Below are 21827 nucleotides of genomic sequence, written 5' to 3'. Positions count from 1 at the left end.
GTAAAGTCCTCTACAAGTCACAGCATCAATACCAAAGAGATTTTGATTGTCCAAAGGAGCATGCAAGAGCTTGGGCTTAATATCATCTGGTAAGACCTTTTTTCAAAGATTCTAAGAAAGTTTATTGTCTTTTTGGAAACACAAGTGCTACCTAAATGAAACTTTGAGTGTCAGCTCTTTTACAGGAAAAATGAAACATACACAAAAAGAAAAGACATGATGGGTATTAAAGAAAAAGCAATAACTATAGTACTAAAGTAATGTCTGGTAGCTGACACACGTTTCCACACTATTTATATACACAATATACACTGGACAACACTGACTACTAGATGATTAACAAAGGAAAACAAAAACTACACGATACACAGAGGTGACATTGGGTGATACTGCCCATAAGGAAGTGACTGGAATTACTCTTGAATGTGAATATATTAATTTTAGTATGCAATAATAAACAGAATGTGTGAAAAAAGGAGAAGAATGAGAGTAAAGTACAGTGTGTACACTTACCATAAATGTAGATGTTCTAGTGTACTCACTGTTGCAGTCATCACATCTGGGTTATCCCTGCCAGGGTAGCCCTTGGCTGGCCCGAATACCAGAGGCTTAGTATTTCTGCGTCAGATGCTGTCGCTTCAGGACTGACGTCAGGTCATCAGTAGTATAAAGTAAGGCAGCCGACACCTTATATCAGTTTTTCTTGCCCTAACCTGTCAGGAGCCCCCAAGTAGGAGCCAGGTTCTGGTGGAAGAACCCCACCAGTGGAAAGTAAATACCAATATGTCCCTTGTAAGGGAAGAGAAGAAAAGTGGGATGGAGGGAGGGAAACCAGGACTGCATCAGTGAATACACTTAAACATCTACATTTATGGTAAGTGTACACAACTGTACTATGTTCTTCGTGTTTCACTGTTGCAGTCATCACATTTGGGTTGATTCCCAAAGCTGAGGAAATGGGTGGAGGCGGTCAAGGAAACTAGGGGCTGGCTAGGATGCCCTGCAAGACTGCAGAGGCAAACCCTGCACTGGATTTGGAGAAGACAGGCAGGTGGTAATATTTGGTAAAAGTGTGAGCAGATGTCCAGGTGACAGTCTCCAGGATGTCCCTGGTGGGGATTCCCCTGAGGAAAGCTGCAGAGGTGGAGGCTGCTCTGGTGGAGTGAGTCCTGACCCCCTTGGGGGGAGACTTTCTATGTTGTTTGTAGCAGAAATGAATGCAGTGTGCCATCCATTTGGAAATGGTTTGTTTGGAGATGTCGTTGCCTTCTTCCCCTGTAGCAAAGCTAACCAGCAATTGATCAGACTTTCTGAAGGATTTAGTTTTGTTTAGATAGAATCTTAGCTGTCTGTGCACATCTAGAGAGTGTAGGATCCTTTCCCCCTTGTTCTGGGGATTAGGAAAAAAGTTGGGCAAATGAATGGATTGGTTGAGAGCCACACTGGACACCACCTTGGGCATGAAGGATGGGTTAGTTCTGAGGGATACCCTGTCAGCATGGAAGATTATGAAGGGTTCCACAGCCATGAGCACTTGCAGCTCGGAGACTCTTCTGGCTGAAGTGATGGCCAGAAGGAAAGCTGTCTTCCAGGAGAGAAATTTTAGCACTGCAGAAAAAGCTGCTTCAAAGGGGGGCAGGGTGAGCTTTTCCAACACAAAGTTGAGGTCTCAAGCTGGGGTTGCTGCTCTTCTGGGTGGCCTCAAGCTGCTAGGCCCCTTAGGAACTGTTTGATCAAAGGGTATGAGAAAGGGGGCTGCCCAGTGGGGAAATGAGCAGAGATAGCAGCGGCATGAATTTTTATAGAGGAGAAAAAAAGGCCACAATCTGCTTATGCTATGCTGACGAGGTCATAACAAGCCAAAATATTCATAGCCATGGCTAGTGGGGGGGGGGGCTGGGCCTGAAATTGTATTGTAAAATGACTTCAAACGTAAAAACAATGTGCAATCAGATCAGTATATATCTATATAAAAACCTGATGTTCATAAGACTCATTTGCATATATCCCATGAATAGCTAAAGACTCAAAAGACAATCATAAGGCCTTCTTTAGCTATGTTAGAAAAGAAAGGAGGAAACTCCCAGATATGCTCAGAACTAGTTCAAAATGATGTGAAGATTGATGATCCTACAGACATTGCACATATACTGGCTGGCGGTGTCAGTTCAGTGCAACCCCCCCCCCCCAAAAGGAGATATCTATACCAAGCGCCCCAAAGCCCCAAAACTCTCCAGTGAACCAAGTGAGAACTGCTCTCAAAAAAACACAGCATCCATGGGACCTGATGGTGTCCTGCCGTGCTGCTCCACCCGAATCAACGAGAATTAAACCCACAGCTAGACAGCTATACACATGCCTAGTCTTACTCTCTGATACATACCTACTGACTGACTGCCCACCCAGGCAAGCTGTGCCAACCTCTGACCCTCTTCACTCCACTGACCCTCCGCCCATTTAGCTGACAAGCGCTATATGCCCTTTGTGGACCTCATATGAGAGGATAAGGAACCGACCAGATAAATACAGAGGATACATAGAATTTTGGACTTTTCCCATCCCCAGTTTGCTTCTTTGAAAACTTTTGCCTGACTTCACCAAAGCCATTTTTTGAAAGAAGGCAAAGCCACAGCCTACAATGATCTGGCTGAAGGCAATCCATACACCCTACCTCGATCTGGCCGAACGATACAATACCTATCATTGAATTCATTGAAAACTCAAATGTTAACCATGCATATACAACATGGACAGAGTCAAAGGGTCTGAGTGGCTGGGCAGCAGAGTCGGACTCAAACATACCGTCCTCAGGTCCAAAGCCTGTCCTTGTGTGGCATCTAGGTTCCAGAGTACAAGCCTGGCTCACTCTTTTATGGGCTTTCGAGTACAAAGCAACAAACAACAGGAGGAGGGTTATGGAAGCACATCTGACACAGCACTGGACTTCATAGTAGAAAAAACAACATCACAGACACAGATCCCACTGTGTAGTAGGTCAGCTAAGTAATCCAGGATGAGAGGGAGGGAGGGCTGTGCCATATTGACTCCCTTTGCCTGAATCCAGGTGCAGAACCTTTTCCATTTGTCAGCATAAGACTTTCTAGTGCTAGGGTGTCTGGCCTTACGTATAACATCTACAGCCTGTTTACTGAGGTTGGCAGATTGATTGGGGGTTAGGGAATAAGCCAAGCTGCCAAATTGAGTGTCTGCAATTGGGGATGCATGAATTGCCCTTCCCTCTGGGTCAGGAGGTTTGGAACCGCTGGAAGATACCATGGTGGCAGTGGGGACAGGCTGTGCAGCAAGTGGTACCAGTGCTGGTGAGGCCAGTCTGAAGCTATAAGAATTGTTCTTGGTTTTTCCTCCTTTATTTTGAGCAGTACCCTGGGGAAGAGAGGTAGTGGATGAAAGGCATAGACCTATACATTTACCCAGGGGAATGGCAGGGCATCCATTTTCCAAGCCATGTAGTGATGCTCCCTGGTGCAGAATTTGCTGAGCTGATGGTTGGTGGGGGAGGCAAAGAGGTCGACCTTCAGGGTGCCCCATTTCTGAGTTATTAGCGTGATGGTTCTTCTGTTTAGCTGCTACTTGTGTGGGTCCAGAAGATTTCTGCTTAACTGGTCTGTCAGAGAGTTGAGTGAACCTGGTAGGAATTGTGCTAACAGGTGCAGTTGTATGGCAGAGGCTGTGTGCCAAAGGGTCATGGCCAGCCTGCATAGAGGGTAGGAGTGAGTCCCTCCCTGCTTGTTGATATACCACATCACAGAGGTGTTGTCTGTTTTGATCAAGAGAGCCCCTGGGGAGAGAAAGGGCTTGAATGCTATCAAGGCATGCTGGACAGCCATCATCTCTTTTTGGTTGATGTGCAGAGGGATTTTCTGCAGGCTCCATTGGCCCTGTACGCACCTGCCATCCAGGTGTGCACTCCAGGCATAGTCTGATACATCTGTGGTGAGGGTCTGGGCGGCAGGGGGGTGGGGGGATGGTGAGAAAGGTAGTCCTTTGTTGTGGGAGCATGCTGTTGCCCACCAAAGAAAATCTTTTCTGAGGCAAGGAAATATTATGTATAAGAGTATGCAGGTCTTGAGAGTGTTGACACCAAAGGCTTTTTAGGTACCACTGAAGTTTCCTCATATGCAGGCTGGCATATGGAATGAGTAGTATGCAAGATGCCATGAACCCCAGAGCTTGCAGGATCTTCCTTACAGATAACTGGGGTCTGGTGGCTAGTTGAGAGAAGTAGGCTGTCAGGAAAATTTGCTTTTCTGGTGTAAGGAATGCCATCTGGATGCTGTGTCCAGGCTTGCTCCCAGGAAAATAATCCTTTTTGTGGGCACCTGTTTGGATTTCTTTTCATTGATTATGTACCCCGGGGAGGTTAGCAGGGATTTTACAAACACCAGGTTCTTGAGCAGCTTTTCCTGGCTGTCTGCCTGAATTAGGCAGTCATCTAAGTATGGATAAATCTGGATACTCCTTTGTCTGCAAAAGGCGATGGCCAGAGCCAGACATTTTGCGAAAACTCTGGGAGCAGTAGATAAGCCAAAGGGAAGCGCAGACAACTGAAAGTGTTGAGATCCTGCCCTGAAATAATGATATTTCCTGCATGATTCCCTGATAGGAATGTGGAGGTAGGCCTCTTTTAGATCTAGGGTGGCTAGCCAAGCATCCTTGGAGAGCATGGATAGCAGCTGGTGGAGGCTGAGCATTTTGAATTCTGGGATCACTAGGAAGGTGTTTAGAATGGATAGATCGAGGATGGGGTGCCAGGTGCCCTCTTTTCTGGGCACCAGAAAAAGTCTGGAGTAGAAACCTTGGCCTATCTGTTCTGCATGAATGTGCTCTACTGCCCTCATAGAAAGCAGGGAAAGGACTTGCTTTTGAGCCTCTGCCCACTGGTTTGGAGGTAGATCTGGGAACCCTTTTTGGGTTGGAAGGGTGTGGAAAGAAAATCTGTATCCCTGGGACACTATGTTGAGAACCCAGCGGTCATTGGTAATGGTGGTCCAGGTGCTTGTGTGAAAGGAGAGTTTTCCACTTAGGAGTAAGTGAAGGTGGGCAGAGGGAGGGGGTGGTGGAGGTGAGTCATTGTGAGTTCTTACCATAAGGGGGTGGCTTAGAACTCCCTGGTTTTGAAGTGGAAGTAATCCACTGCTTAGATCTCTGCATTCCCTGTGTCTGCTGTCTGGGAGGTCTGGTTCCCCCGGGGTCTGCGCTGTCTTACTTTATACAACTGATGACCTGATGTCAGTCCTGAAGTGACAGCAACTGGCACAGTAATACTAAGCTTGTGGTATTCAGGCCGGCCGCGGGCCACCCTGGCAGGGATAACCCAAATGTGATGACTGCAACAGTGAAACACGAAGAACATCAATCTATTATAGTTTTGATACATCCAGATTTACATCTGCATTAATGAGCTTTATTGCAATTGGATAAAAACTGTTCATGAATCTGGAGGTCCTGCAGTGGATACTCCGTATCCTTCAACCAGATGCAAGTTTAGTGAACCAACCATGCATTGGATGAGAAATGTCATTCAGTATTTTGTGGGACCTGTTTTACATCTCAAATCAAAGAGCTCCTGTAAGGTAGGAAGACTAGTGCCTACAATCTTTTCTGCTGTTATTATTCTTTGCAGCTTCTTCCTTTCGGCCATTGTGCTGCTACCGAACCATACAGTGCAGTTTCTGGGAATAATGCTCTCAGTGGCTCCCCAGTAAAAGGTATTTAGGGCATTCCTAAAGAGCTTTGCTTTTGTAAGCCTTCTCAGGAAGTGCAGTCGCTGGTGGGCTTTTTTAATTCACTGACCTGCGTTTGTACTCCAAGAAAGATTCTGTAATATGTGTACCCCCAGGAACTTTGTAGTTTGGACTCTCTCTACTTCTTCACCACTGATCTTGAGGGACAGATGCATGGCAGAGTTTTTTCTCAAGTCAATAATGATTTCCTTTGTGTTTATGGATGTTCAGGTCCAAATTGTTGTTATTGTATCATTCAATCAAGCAGTTGACCTCATTCTTATACCCACTCTCATCATCACCACTTATGAGTCCCACCACTGTGGTGTCGTCTTTGAATTTGATGATGTGGTTGTTGCTAGCTTTCAAAGAGCAGTCATGGGTAAGGATTGTGAAATGTACAGGACTCAGCACACAGCCCTGGGGTACACCGGTGTTGACAGTAATACTCCCTGAAGTGTTCTTACCAGCACAGGTCTTTTGAGGTCTTCCAGTCAGGAAATCGAGGATCCAGTTGCACAGCCCTTTATTTATGCCAAGGTTGATTAGCTTTTCTATAAGTTACATTGGAATCACCGTACTGAATGCTGAGCTGAAATCTATGAACAGCCTGGCATAGTTGCTCTTCTTTTCAAGATGCTCCGATGTGAGGTGAACTGCCACCGAAATGGCATCAGCAGTTGATCTATTTGCCCAGTAGGCAAACTGCAGTGGGTAAAAGGATTGGGATAGTACTGTAGTCAAATGCCTTTTACCAGTATTTCAAAGCATTTCATACATTTGATGTAAGGGCCACCGGCCTGTAATCATTTACGCAGGCTGGGTTGGCTTTTTTGAGCAGAAGGATTATGTTGGCAACTTTGAAGCATGCTGGTACTTTTTCCTGGACAAGTGAGATATTGAAGATGTCCATCAGAACTATGCTCAGTTGGTCTGTACAACCTTTCAATAATTTCCCACAGAATGTTATCCAGGCCAGCAGCCTTCCTGAGGTTCACTTTCCTCATTTGGTTCCTTACATCCACAGCAGTGAAGTTGAGTACTGCCTCCTTTTGGTATTTGAGGAGCTTTACAGCCTCCAGGTTGTTTTTCTCTTCAAACCTTTACTGTGCAGAGAATCAGTGCTATCATCACATTCAGTTGCCTTGGTCTTGTAGTCAGTTAGCTGCTGAATACCAGGCCACAGGCTTCTTGAGTCTTTCTCATCCACTTTCCATACTCCCTCTTGGCCTCCTTGATACCCTTTTTTTAGAATAGCCCTTACTATACTTAGACCTTTCTTATCCTTTGCCCTGAAAGTAGTGTTTCTAGCCCTCAGCAGCTCATACACCTTGCTGTTCAGCCATGGTTTTTGGTTGGTTCTTACTTTAATAATTTTGGTGTTTGTTACATCCTCCACACATTTGGATATATAAACCATAGTTGTCTCAGTAAATTCATCTATGTTCACCAGATTGTTCACTGTGGCTGCCACCCTGAAGACATCCCAGTTTGTGGTATCAAAGCAGCCCCTGAGACTATCCATGGCTCCTTCATGCCAGACCCTAATTTGTTTCACAGTGGGCTTATCCCTGATTAAGAGAGGTTTGTAAGCTGGTATTAGTTTTATGGAGAGGTGATCAGAGCTGCCCAAGTTTGGTTGCTGTACAGCTCTGTATGCACCTTTTATCTTAGTGTAATCCTTGTCCAGATTATTTGTTCCCCTTGTGGGAAAATCCACAATTTGGTAGTAATTGGGTAGCACCTCCCTGAGATCTGCCTTGTTGAGGTCACCAGCTATCATAAATACACAGTCAGAATTCTTGCATTTCAAATCACATACAGTATTATGCAGTATATTTACTGCTTCAGTGATGTTAGCACTGTGTGGTATATATACAGCTGCTACATAGACACCATTTAGTTCTCTGGGGACATAAAAATGTCTGCATTTCAGTATCAGAAGTTCCACATTTACAGAACAATGTTCACAATGTTACAGTTTTTGCAGCAGCTATCATTCACAAAAATGCACACTCCAGCTCCCTTAGCTTTTCCACACAGAGTTAAAATCCTATCAGCTCTGAATAAAGTGAAGCCATCAAGGCTTACAGCACTGTCACTAATCCTGTTATTTAACCAAGTTTCCGAAGATGAAAAGACAGGAATTTCTCACCTTGTTTGTGGTGCTGAGCTCAAGCCTGGGAAAGTCTATATTGTTGTCTAATGAGAAAACATTTGCTAAAAGAACAGGGATTAATCTCCTCATTAGCACTCTTCAAGAAAAATCTTGATGACTGGCTGGAAAACAGGAAATTCACCCCGGGGATCACTTCTGTGGCTCTGCTCGACAGGGGCACAAGAAAATAATTTTCTTGGGTGGCGAAAGCCAGGATACCTTTTTGGCTAGGCTTATATAGGCCATAGGGCCAATAGCCCAGTGCCTACCTATGAACCTATGAAAGTGCAGGCTTGTGAGGGCTTGTTTTTAATATGACAGCAATTCCAGCTCTGCAGCCTCTTTTCCTGGTTCTGTTGCATCTCTTTCGTTTGGGACTCATCCTGATTGTTCCAGAACCTTCAATGTCCTGATTTAGGTACTTTCAAGCTTGTTTGGTTAGGATGCTGAGTACAAGCAGTTCTGCGACTGTTATAGGCCCCAAATGCTTTGTGGTAAGCAGGGAATTTAGCCAGAATGACTGCAAAATTGAATACTTGATTTCCAGAAGTTTCTTTCTACTTTAAGTTACTGTAACATCATTTAAATTACTGGAAAATTATTTTCTCATTTTTTTTTTGCCAGAAGAATAAGACAGATTAAGCATTCCTGTATCATGAGCTAACACAGCCACAGGCTCCCCGAGTGCCATTATTTTTAACCAAGAGTACTTCCTCTTAACTGAACCTAAGGCAGCAGCTGTAGAAGATGCATGAGCTGCATCATAACTACATTTTAAAGAGTGACTTTTTACTTGTGAATTAGAACTCAATAAAGAAAGGGCAGCAATTTTACCTTCCAAGTTAGAAAGGTCTGACGAACCTGCCTGCAAGTTGAGGGAAATGGCCAAAACATACCTGGTCATATGGGTTTGATAATTTATAGCACTAAAGGCCAGAGTAGCAGAAGTATAAACTTTCCTCCCCAGCCTCTCCATAGCCTGACTGTTTTTTATCAGAATGGAGAAGTTTTGAAGAGGGTAAAAGCTTGGATGGCTTGTCAGCAGGAACACAAAACCACAGTAGGATCTGACAAAGAACACTTGTAGAGGTACTTAAAGGACTCAGGTACCTTATAAAAATGGTCAGGCTTCTTAGGAGCCAGAAGATGAGAATTAGGAGCCAGCTGCAAAGATATCCAACAATGCATCCAGCACAGGAGGAACAGCAGAAGGTTTAGAAGAGTACATTTGTCTGAGCTCATAATACCTCTTTTGAATGTCAGAAACCTGGGATCAATCCTCCTTGAAATACTCATCATGTGAACCACATTGTCCCCAAAGAACAACTCCTCAAAGAGAATTAAGACACATGAAATCCTCCTTCTCAGATCCATAGTCAAAAGGTGAGTTAATTTGTGAGAGGTAGGGCAAGGATTCATCCCTTGAATCCACTGCCTCATCTGAAGAATCACATTCCCCGGTTCTTTTGGCTGCAGAAAATGGCCAAGGAGAAGCAGGGACACATAACCCCTGAGTGGGGCCTTAATGCCATCAGGGCATTGAACAGACCCTGAGTAAAAGTCCTGCCATTCCCTCTAAAGATCCTTAGAAATGGAAGAAATATGCTTAGTTTTCTGCTTCTTCTTTAATGGGACATCCACTCCAATCAACCTAGGGGAGCTCAGAGCCAAGCCTAGATTCAATAAGGCTACCAGGAACCTCTTTCCTAACAAGAATCTGGGGAATCCCCATAGGCCCTTCTGAAACTATCATCTGTGCTCCTACCCCATCAACATCCATGGTGGACGTCTGCATAGCCTCACAGAATGTACGAGAAGCCAGTTACATGCCTTCCTCTGACAGGGTCAGGCAGAAGAAAAGTACAGTTGTGTACACGTACCATAAATGTAGATGTTCGAGTGTATTCACTGTTGCAGTCATTACATTTGGGTTATCTGCCTGCAGGTAGCCCTCAGTCAGCCTGATTAGCAAAGTCTTGGGTCCTGCTTCAGTTGCTGACCCTTCTTCCATGATGTCAGGTCGTCAGGGGTATAAAACATGCAGCCGATGCCATTACATCAGTTTTTCTTGTCCCAGATGTCAGGTGCCCCCCTAATGGGAAACAATTAAATATAAAAGTACAAAGATATACCTCCAACAAAAAAGCAAATACACCAAAAAGGCTTTTAAGCATAATAAAGGAAAGTAGAGGTATAGCCAAAAGAAGTTAGGGGGCTCCCTGGAGGGAGGGCAACCAGGACTGCAACAGTGAATACACTCGAACATCTACATTTATGGTAAGTGTACACAACTGTACTATGTTCTTCGTGTTTCACTGTTGCAGTCATTACACTTGGGTAGATTCCCAAAGCTATGGTTGGAGGAGGAATTTAGATAGCATTAGGGCCAACTATAAGGCCCTGCAAGACTGCAGTGGCAAAGCCAGCTCTGGATTTAGAGAAAACTGGCAAATTATATTGCTTGGCTAAAGTATGTACAGAACTCCAGGCAGCGGCTTTTAGGATGTCCCTGGTAGGGACGCCTCTGAGAAAGGCTGTAGAGGTAGATGCAGCCCTGGTGGAGTGAGGTCTGATCCCCTGGGGGATAGGTTTTCCATGGTGCTTATAGCAGAAGTGAATGGAATGGCTTATCCCTTTAGAAATTTTTTGCTTTGAAATAGCCTTTCCCTCTGCCCCTGCAGCAAATGCCACCAGCAGTTGTTCAGATTTTCTTTGAGGTTTAGTCCTGTCCAAGTAGAATCTAAGTTGTCTGTGCACATCTAAGGAATGCAGTATCCATTCCCCTTTATTCTTTGGACTGGGAAAGAAAGTTGGCAAATTAATGGACTGATTAAGAGCCACACCGGATACCACCTTGGGAATGAAGGATGGATTGCTTCTGAGGGACACCCTGTCCGCATGAAAGATGATGAAAGGCTCCACTGCCATAAGGGCCTGTAATTCAGATACCCTTCTAGTTGAAGTGATTGCTAAAAGGAAAGCTGTTTTCCAAGAAAGACATTTTAAGTCTGCAGTAGCAGCTGGCTCGAAAGGAGGTAGAGTGAGTTTCTCCAAGAGAAAGTTAAGCTCCCAAGCTGGAGTTGGAGCTCTCCTGGGTGGTCTCAAATTTTTGGCCCCTCTGAGGAACTGCTTGAGCAGTGGATGAGAGAAGAGGGGAGGTTCTGTGTTATAATGAGCTGAAATAGCTGAGGCGTGGATTTTAATGGAAGAAAAAGACAGGCCCTTGTGAAGCATCTCGGTTAAGTATTGTAAAATCTGAGGTAAATTGGGCACTGCTGTGCTCATCCCTTGAGATTGGTTCCAGTCAAAGAATCTTTTCCATTTTTCAGCATAAGATTTTCGAGGACTAGGCCTCCTTGCCTCTAAAATGATATCCATCACAGGTTTGCTGAGGGATGGTAAAGGAGAGATTAAGTAATTAGCCAGGCTGCAAGGTTTAGTGTTAGACGCTGAGGGTGCAGAATCTGGTTCTCCTGCTGAGACAGCAGGGAAGGAGTCTGAGGCAGTTGCCATGAAAATAACAGTGACACACTGCACAGGAGGGGGTACCAGTGTTGGCACGGCCAGTCTGGAGCAATCAAAGTCATCCTTGGTTTGTCCTGTTTGATTTTTAGTAGTACTTTGGAAGCAGAGGCAGAGGGGGGAAGGCACAGACTGATAGGTTTTTCCAGCTGAAGGACAGAGCATCCACTTTCCAGGCTTGTTTGTGGGGAGTCCTTGTGCAAAATTTGTCCAATTGGCAGTTCTGGGGAGAGGCAAACAGGTCTAAATCCGGGCTCCCCCATTTGCTTGTGAACATGTTGAAAATCCTTGGTTCCAGTTTCCACTCGTGTAGGTCCATGAGGTTTCTGCTTAGTCCGTCTGCCAGTGTATTTAATTTTCTTGGCAGGAATTGAGCTTGTAGGTGCTCTTGGTAGCTCAAGGCTGTGTTCCACAATGCCATGACTAGTCTGCAGAGGGGGTAAGAATGTGTACCCCCTTGCTTGTTTATGTACCATATAACAGTGGTGTTCTCCGTCTTTACCATTAGTTGTCCTGGAAGAATGTGGTCCTTGAAGGCTGTCAGAGCATTCTGTACAGCTAACATTTCTTTTTGATTGATATGCAGGTGCATTTGACTTGGGTTCCATTTGCCCTGAATGCACTTTCCTGACAGGTGAGTCCCCCATGCATAGTCCAATGCATCTGTTGTTAGGGTTTGGGTGGCAGGGGGTGGTGTGAAACGTAGTCCCTTGTTTTGGTGGCAGTCCTCTGCCCACCAAAGGAACTCTAGGCATAGGCAAAGTATGATAGGAATCAATGTTTCTAGGTCTTGAGAATGTTGACACCATAGGCTGTTTAGATACCACTGTAGTTTCCTCATATGCAGTCTTGCATATGGAATTAGAAGAATGCAGAAGGCCATGAACCCCAAGGTTTGCAGTATTTGTCTTGCAGATAGCAGGGTTTTTGTGGCCACTTGTTTGAAGTAGGTTGTCAAATTAATTTGTTTCTCTGGCGTGAGGTAAGCCATCTGGGAAGTTGTATTCAAGCTTGCTCCCAGGAATATAATTTGTTGACAGGGTACCAGGTGTAACTTCTTTTTGTTTATGGTGTACCCCAGACAAGTTAGAACCCTTTGTACAAAGGCCAGATGATTTAAAAGTATGTCCTGGCTTTCTGCCTGAATTAGACAATCATCCAGGCATGGGTATACTTGAATATTTCTTTGTCTGCAAAATGCAATAACTGGAGCTAGGCACTTTGTGAATACCCTGGGCGTAGTAGGTAAGCCAAAGGGAAGTGCAGAGAACTGATAGTGCGTGTAGCCTGCTTTGAAGCGTAGGTATTTTCTGCAAGATTCCCTGATTGGGATGTGCAGGTATGCTTCTTTTAAATCTAGTGTTGCCAACCAGGCATCTTTGCCTAGCACAAGAAGTAACTGGTGAAGAGTCAGCATCTTGAATTTTGCAATCTCCAAAAAGGTGTTTAGAGTAGACAGGTCCAGGATAGGATGCCATGAATTGTCTTTTCTGGGTACCAGGAAAAGTCTCGAGTAGAAACCTTGTCCCTTTTCCTCTTCTGGTACCAGTTGAATAGGCCCATGCTTAAGAGAGAAAGTACTTGTTTTTGGGCCTCTACCCACTGATTTGGGGGTAGGTCTGGCCACCCGCTTGGTGTTTGTAACGTATGGAAGTGAAATCTGTATCCCTGGGACACTATATTTAAAATCCATTTGTCCTGGGTAATGAGTTCCCAATTCTTTGCATGAAGAGCAATCTTTCCCCCAAAGGGGCAGTCAGTTGATAAGTGCTTGGAAATTTTAAAAGGAAGTCATTGAGACAGTTTACAATAGGGGGAGTCTTATTATTCCCAGATTTGGGAGTAGAGGCCCCCCACTGCTTAGTTGTGTGTGTCCCCTGGGGTTTTTGCTGTGTCTGGGTTTGGCTTGAGAAGACCTGGAAGGGGCTGGAAAGGACCAATTCTTAGAGGGTCAGTTCCTACTAAATCTAGGAGGCTGAACTTGTAAAAAAAATCTTTAACAGTTTGCATAGATTTAGCTTTATCTTCCATCTTTAGAACTTCCTCAGCCTTGTTGCCAAACAGGCGGTCCTGATTTAAAGGAGCATCCAAAAATTTAGCTTTAGCATGATCAGGCAAAGATTGCTCCTTAAGCCAAGCATGCCTTCTGAGCACAGGCCCAGTAACAGCAGCCCTTCAAGAGGCCTCTAATGAATCAAAACCACATTGCAAAGTATGTTTTCCAACTTGTTCAGCAGAATGCATTAAATCCTGTAATTCTTTATTTTCCACACAGTCAGGAATCAACATTATTTTCTATTTAAGCAGTCCAATAACATGTTGCTGATATTTTAACATATGAAACTGGCAGTTTAAAGCCCTAATGGCCAAGGTTGCAGAAGTGCAAACCTTCTTACCCCATCTATCCAGCGCCCTGGAGTCTCTATCAGAAGGGGTAGGATTTTTAGCAGTACAAGCCTTAATGTCCTTGGGCCCCTGTGAAATAGTCTCTGGATCTGCAACAAGATTTTTAAAAAGGAATTTGTGGGACTCAGGGACCCTGTAGTATCTGTCTGGTTTTCTGGGAGTAAGAGGCAGGGAATCAGGGGCCAAACTAGATTCTGAAAAAGCATCATCAACAATGTCTAGTATAGGAGGAATAACTAAAGACCTATGCTGAGGTAGGAGAAGGAAATCCCTAAGCCTCTTTTTTGAATCAGAAAAATCCTGGCATTCCCAATGGAAATGCTCCCTTACAGTGTGTAAGGTTTCCCCAAAAGAAAAATCCTCAGGAGGGGAAGCAGAGGGAATGGACTCCTCTGCATCAGAATCTTCATAAGTAGATAAGGGCAAATCCAGATAATCAGAAGAATCAGAAAAAACAGAATCCTGATCAGAAGATTCATAATCAACTTCAGTCCTAGGCCTCTTAGAAGGGGGGGGGGGGTTGGCTACCCCTGATTAGAGGTATTAGATCTTCAGCCATTCTTATCATTTGTTTTTTAGGCATAGAGACCTGAGCATGTGGCCTGGGCATTGGTTTTTAGCCATGGATCGAGATTTAGGCCTAAGTAAAGAAGGAAGAGACGGTTTAATATGCAAGTCCGTAGGCCTGAATACACCCTCAGAAGCCGCTGCCTGCACAGCGTCTCCAGACCCATCCAAGGTAGAAACATCCGTGGGTTCCATAGTTGAAGCATCTTGCGGCATACTGGACTCTGAATGGGTCTCAGTAGAGGCCTGCGACTCAGAAGTAGTTGGTATCAGGGGCTGCAAAAGCATCTCACTGAGTACCGGCGAACTGAAGACTGGCTTAGGAGAAGCATCGTCAGCAGTTTTGGACCTCGGTAGCCTGTCTCTGTCTTTATCTTTGCATTTTTTTCGGAATCCTGGTAGTCAGATGGCTAACTGATGACATTTCTGGATAATTAAACCGAGAACCGAAATATTTAGAGGTGAAAATATACCGACGATGGATAGTGCGCTGATTAAATAAAGCACAAAATCGACAGCAAGGTATGTCATGGTCAGGGCCTAGGCAAGGAATACAGTACGAATGAAAATCTTTATGAGGTATTTGCTTTCTACAAGTAATGCAATTATTAACTTTTACTGACATCGGTAAGGAGCAAGAAAAAGTTTCCCCAACAGGGTACTTAGCTTTAGTTGAAGACTTCGGTTCTGAAACTCAAAAATGAAAATTTAAGGAGTCAGCCGACCAGCACTTGCGAACTTCTGCTTTGGGCACCACACGGCAAGAAAGACTGATGTAATGGTGTCGGCTGCATGTTTTTTACCCCTGACGACCTGACGTCATGGAAGAAGGACAGCAACTGACACAGGACCCAAAACTTTGTTAATTAGGCCGACTGAGGGCTACTTGCAAGCAGATAACCCAAATGTAATGACTGCAACAGTGAAACACGAAGAACATCCAGTGTCTGCACTGAATGGTCTTCGGGAGCTTTAATCACTTCAAGAGACAGACAGATCTGATGAAGGCTAGACTGAGAATTTTTGATCTTTTTAAGATTCAGTTATACCTCAGGGCGGGTGGATTCAGCCAAAGCACCCTGGGTTAAAACTTTGAGACATTCGGTCTCAAGGTAAATGGCTAAAGAAGACAAATGCCTGCAAAGAGTTTTGGGAAGAAAAGCCTTATAAATGGTACACTGGGGATGATTGTGTGAAGCATTTAGGCAGTATAAATGCATCTCATGACAGTCTTTATGGGGAATCTGCTTCCCACGCTGATATTTTCCCTTCCTGGATGATATGAAGCCTAAGTACACAATAAAGAAAAGGAAAGGAAGGAAGCCTAACAGGGTACTTATCTGCATATTGCTCTGTAGAAACCAGCTAAGTGAAGGATGATAAGATCAGTGTTCCACTGTACAGCAAAGAAGTTCTGAGCATTGAGTGTGCGTTCATCACCTTTATGCCCTATGACTATCCGAGAAGCATAAGTTTGATGTATGATCCTGGGAGGATGTAAAGGCAATGATATACTGACAGGACACTGGGCTATCTTTGGCAGGAAATCCCATCTACAACAGTGATTTGTAAGGACATCACTACTTCACATTTGCATCAGAAATAACAATAGGTGTCATAATTAACAGGTCAGCACTTCTGACTGCTGTTAGCTAGTATAACTTCCATCTCATTTTTTGTGGAGTAAAACAGGGTATGCACAGGTAGTTATGTTTGCCTACGTTTGGGTTTGAATACCACTGCTTCATATTCTTTACTGAGTTGGTAATTAAGATTATGGGCTGTTAATAAATTGCCTTCTGTAATCAAAAAGGTACATGGTTTGATTCTTTCCACCACAATTTCCTTAGAGTGTCACTCTGAGCAAGCTACTTAACCAAATAGTGCTCCCAGTTCACCCCTGAAAATGGACATGCTGCCCAGTGGGCTTACCTGGTTAGCAAACAGATAAAATAAAAATAAAAAAAGAGAAGTCACTTTAACATATATAAATCATTTGTACAACATGGGGAAAATAAACTTTTGAAAGTTTGATCATCTAGTATAGACCCTATTTAACCAGTCAGGCATTTGACATAGACACACATACAACATACACACAACACATCTGACAAACATTTTTAAAACATTACAGAAACTGCAGTAAGATAAGAAGTAGAATTTGCTAATAGCTAGTGAATAAAGAGTAAAATGATGTAGTTACATTTTTGCAGCATTTGCAATTGCTCCTGCGGTGGTGGTGCTGCGGTAGCGTTGTCATGTCATAGCAAGACGTTGTCCCGTTCGATTCTCAGCTAGAGCGTCTTCTGTGTGGTGGCATACGTGAATGGGGCGTGTCTTCATTGAAGGTTGTGCGTCAGGGCTGGTAATCCGGTATGTAAAAATCCACTACCAATCATTAGCGGACTGGAGTTCCGCTGTGGCGACCCCTAACCGGGAAATGCCGAAAGACACTCTCTTCAATTGCCCCTTTCTGTGGGTTTTGTAATGAGATTCAAAACCAAGCCTACTTGCAGTAACATATCTTCATTACCATTTCTGCAGCTAGAACAACCTTCATTTTGTGTGAGACCAGTTGCCATTACACTAACTTGCAGTTTCTGTAGTTCTTGTAAAGGCAACTGGTCTCACGAAAATGAAGAAGGTTGTTCTAGCTGCAGAAATGGTAATGAAGATATGTTACTGCAAGTAGGCTTGGGTTTGAATCTCATCACAAAACCCACAAAAAGGAGCAATTGAAAATGCTTCAAAAATATAACTAAATCATTTTACTCTTTATTCACTAGATATTAGCAAATTTTACTTCTTATCTTACTACAGTTTCTGTAATGTTTTAAAAATGTCTGTCAGATGTGTTGTGTGTATGTTGTATGTGCGTCTATGTCAAATGCCTGACTGGTTAAATTGGGTCTATACTAGATGATAGAACTTTCAAAAGTTTGACTGTCATATGGTCGACACCAAATGATTGAATTTTTGAAAGTTCGAACATTTTAACGGAGATCTCCGTACAGAGCGGAATGGGAAGATTTCCCTTTTCTGCAATGTAGTGCGATCTCAGAATTGGTATATTTAAAGAGTGGTGGGTGTGGGGGGTGTAAGGGGGCTTGTCCCCCTGCTTAAAACGTTCAGGAAGGTTATTTGTGTAGTTTATTTTTTTTATTAGATATTCGAACTTTTAAAAGTTCGATCATATGGTGTCGACCATATGACAGTCGAACTTTTGAAAGTTTGATTATCTAATATAGACCCGGTTAAATAGCTGACTTACAGAACATCTTTCAGAAAAGACAAACTGCAAAAGATTGAAATATGCCAGGAGCTGCTTTCTGTGATCACGGTGTTGTGGGGAGTGGGGTTTTACTTTTTCCAGCTGTAGTGTGAACTTAGAGTTGATACATTTATAATTAGAAGGTGGTGCAGAGAGCTTTCAACCTGCATAAAAAATGTTTTAGTAGTGTTTTCTATGTGTGTGATAGTTTGCAGTTTTGATCTTCTCTGATCAATGTTCTGCGAATCGACTATTTATACAGTCAAACATCTGAAATAGACCCTGGTGTGGATGTGTGTGTGCGGTATACACACACACACACACACACATATGCAAAAATGATTTTAGAAAACTTGCCCTTTTAATGGAGCAGGAACAAAATAAAAAACGGGAAGGCTATGCAGTTAACATGCAAGTGAAAAAAGTTTAGACAGCCTTATGCAATAACACCCAGTACACACAAAGTCATACTCCGATAACAATCTCAAGTTTTTAATTCCCCAACACACAGGTAATTAAATATTGTTTAGCAAGAAAAAATATTTTGACAGTAGTTATGGTGGTTAGGGTTTCAGTGCTAAGTAAAATAGGACATATAACTGATTTCACTTTTCTATCTGCAGACCACAACTTCCATCTTCTAAATGACAAGAATGCCAAATGCTCTAAAGATAGGAAATGTGAGGTTAGGGTCACACTGGCACAATATATCATTATAATTACTACTGCAACACACGTGATTATGTGTCTAGACTTACTGCAGATCTGTGCATTGGCCTCAAGTTATATATGTGACCCCTTTCACAATGTAGTGGTAACTATGGGATATGATCACTCATACAGAGGAAGCCACAGTATCATTTTCATCCACATTGTCCATTAGCATACCAAAAGAGACTTGGCACTTAAATACGGAACTACATACTTATTGTCTAACACCACACTCGCCTGTTTCTCCTTACATGCAGTCAAAGTGCATCATCTGGAACTTAGTATGTTGCAGTTTACTGTAGCATTTAAATGATGAATACCTTTCTGAGTACATCACTTTCTGAACAGCAGTACGTCACCTCCTGGGCAACACTGACACTGTGTCAACATCACACCACTGTTATGGCACCACCTACTGTCTTGTCCCATCGTAATGTTGTGGGAAGGACATTATCTGCATAGGTGAAGGACATGGAACATAAACCCACACACACAACGGTATGCGTGTTTAACAGTAACATAGAAGTAACAATTTATCTACACGTGTGACTTGTAACATTACTTTTGAGTTCAAATCCACCGGTGTTTTGCAGCATAGAAAAAGGGGTGGATTTGGCATAATGGTTAAGGTCTACACCTCACAGACACAAGGGAAGTTTTTGATTCTGATGTCAGGATAATCTTAATGGGTAATCTTAATGTGGCCCTCCGAGGCAGTTAGCCTAGTATTCACCTATAAACTTGCTGAAAGGAATCTGAACCAAGATATAAATTCTGTAATGTTTACTAGCAAAAGAAGAGCAGCCTTCAGGTCACTATTCACGTTACAGCACTTATTTTTGCTGCAGAATGCAGCAACGCTGTCATACTACAATATACAACGACACCACTATCTGTAGCCAGCACAGCACCTTATAATTTATGTAATTCCACAGGATGACTAAGAACAAGTTTGCTGTGTGAGGTTACTTTATTCTGGCTTTCTGAAGCAAAGGTCTGTAGTCTACAGCCCCTTTTCATTTGCGACACAATACTGTGTTAAAGAATAAATAAACTTTATTATATTTAGTGCCTTTTTGATGATGAATACATTACATTAAGAACTGGTTGACAATGATGTAAACATTTATGCTTTTTTTAAATTCTTTGTCATTGCAAGTGAAACACAAATTATGCACACAACCAATCCTAACAAGCAAATCACTTCATTCCAGCATAACTGTCTAAACATGCACTATATATATTACAATCACCTGCTTCTCATCTCCCTTCCCTAATGCCTTTTCCTTACTCGTCTTCATTATCTGTCCCTCCTAAACTCTCGTAATGCATCGGCTCAGCTAACAATGCTGACACCTGCATTTTACCCATTCTAAGCTATTACCCCATAATATTCTACTGTTATTTTTGAAAGTCTCCTCTGTCATCTTAATGGTTGCCTCATTCTCCATATCTCACCCTGTCTAGGTACAATATCTCTACCTGCAGCTTGACAAGGCCATCAGATGATTTTATTTATCCTCTAATATCATTTACTTCCCTCAGGTATGCCAAATGAACAACCCCCCGACTCCTCACTATTGCTTTCCACCAGAAATGCCTACACTCCTAGCATTCTTACTCCTGTATCTGCTTCACTCACTCGTATCACCAAACTGTGTGCATTAATCTGACTGTCCTATGGTCCTCTGGTATTCTGAGTTTTAGACTATATGCAGTAAAAATACAAACAAATATGATTCTTAAATTGAAATAAATGTCAACTACAGCTCAGGGGAAAAGACTTGCCTATCTCTGTTTATCATGTAGTCCTTAAATGAAGGTAAATGCACATCTACAGCATAATGATTACTTTAATGTCGAAGAGAGATACAATGAGAACAGCAGAAGGCAACTGTATATTCCATTCAAAAAATTATACTAGTCACTGCTTTAATAAAACATACTATTCACTTACTAGACACTTTTTGTTGTGTCTTTTGGCTTATCCCAGTTAAGGGTCGCCACAGCGGAACTCTGGTCCGCTAATGTTTGGTAGTGGATTTTTACATGCTGAGTTACCAGCCCTGACGCACAATGTTCAACGAAGGCACGCTCATTCACGCATGCCTCCACACAGAAGACGCTCTAGCTGAGAATCGAACTGGACGTCTTGCTGTGAGGCGACAAAGCTACCGCAGCACCACTACCGTGGGTTATTCACTTACTAGACACTACCATATCTAAAGGTCTTAATTTCTTATCAGGATCTCCTATATATCTCCTATATACACTCACATATATACAGAGACAGAGACAGAGACAGAGACACACACACACACACACACACACACACACACACACACACACACACACACACACACACACACACAGTGCACATCTAAGTAAACTAAAACAGTCAGTTTTCCAAAAGACATAGGTGGTACACTGTTCTCAAAAGCCATCTTCATTGCACATTGTTATTTTTGCAACAGTACCGAAAGTCTGTCCAAATTATATTAAAGCTGGTGCCTTTGAAAAAAAGTAACTCTTGTTATAAGACGATATTTTGTTAAACTATGCTGTCATGTCTACTTTGAAAGTAATTCTATATAGTATAAGCTTAGACAGTAATTTAATTTGTCTCACAAACCAGTTTTGGCAGATCTTCAAACTGCATCCTGCAGACAAATTAAGGAATATGTCAGTAAAATATTTGACTTGCCTTTGTATTAAGACCTTGCCCACATTCAATCCCTCCATGCGACACAACGACAGTGCCATCTGAAGCAAGGATTGTAACAGTACCTGAAAGAGGGCAAGAAAAAAGTAGTTGCTTATTCTTTTAACAGGGAATGATGTGCACATTTGTCAGAGGTAGCTAAATCAACTTTACAAATACAAAGCATTGTGACAACAGACTTTCACCATATACTCTCCCAGAAGAAACACACATAAATATACACAGCTCCATGTGTAAGAAATAAAACAACACAGGTGAATAGCTATCACCACACGTCTTAAAAGACAGCTGTGATGTCAAAACTTCGGGTCCAGAACATGTGATATCACCAAAATAAATATACATATTTTTTGGAAGCATACCTCTCAACCTCTTAGAGCAAGAAATTTGGACAAAACTATAGTTAAAGGGGGGACAACTTTCAAATATTGCTCTTACAAATGCAGAAAGTTGATAGAATAACAGGTTTTGCTTGAGCATGAAATTTCTGAATGTTATGAAGTCTGAAAATTAAAGGTCTGTCATTATTTTCTGTCTTCAGTCTTTAACGACTTACCAATAAGTTGCCAAAAAAACACAATTTTATGAAAAACGGGCCAAAAATATGAGGCAAAAATCTGGACATTCTGTGAAAATCTGTACAGTTGAGAGCTGTGGAGGTACAAGAAATGTTTTTCATGATTTTAAATATCACTGCTATATAACACTGAATATTTGCTTAATTAC

At 42.7% G+C, this 21827-nt stretch overlaps 1 protein-coding gene across 1 annotated transcript in view; it reads right to left on the bottom strand.

The window, feature by feature from the left end:
- The window catches only part of LOC122795855 (xanthine dehydrogenase-like), a 5725158-nt gene that overhangs the window by 1886930 nt on the left and 3816401 nt on the right, over positions 1-21827 (bottom strand). The window contains exon 28 of the mRNA XM_044064255.1: positions 21084-21166. Within this exon, the coding sequence (XP_043920190.1) occupies positions 21084-21166 (83 nt within the window). The remainder of the gene's footprint in view (positions 1-21083; positions 21167-21827) is intronic.

Source organism: Protopterus annectens, chromosome 2.part2 (assembly GCF_019279795.1).
Source record: "Protopterus annectens isolate FY-2018-M chromosome 2.part2, PAN1.0, whole genome shotgun sequence".
Classification (NCBI taxonomy): Eukaryota; Metazoa; Chordata; order Ceratodontiformes; family Protopteridae; genus Protopterus; species Protopterus annectens.
This window is presented reverse-complemented; position numbering and strand designations above follow the sequence as displayed.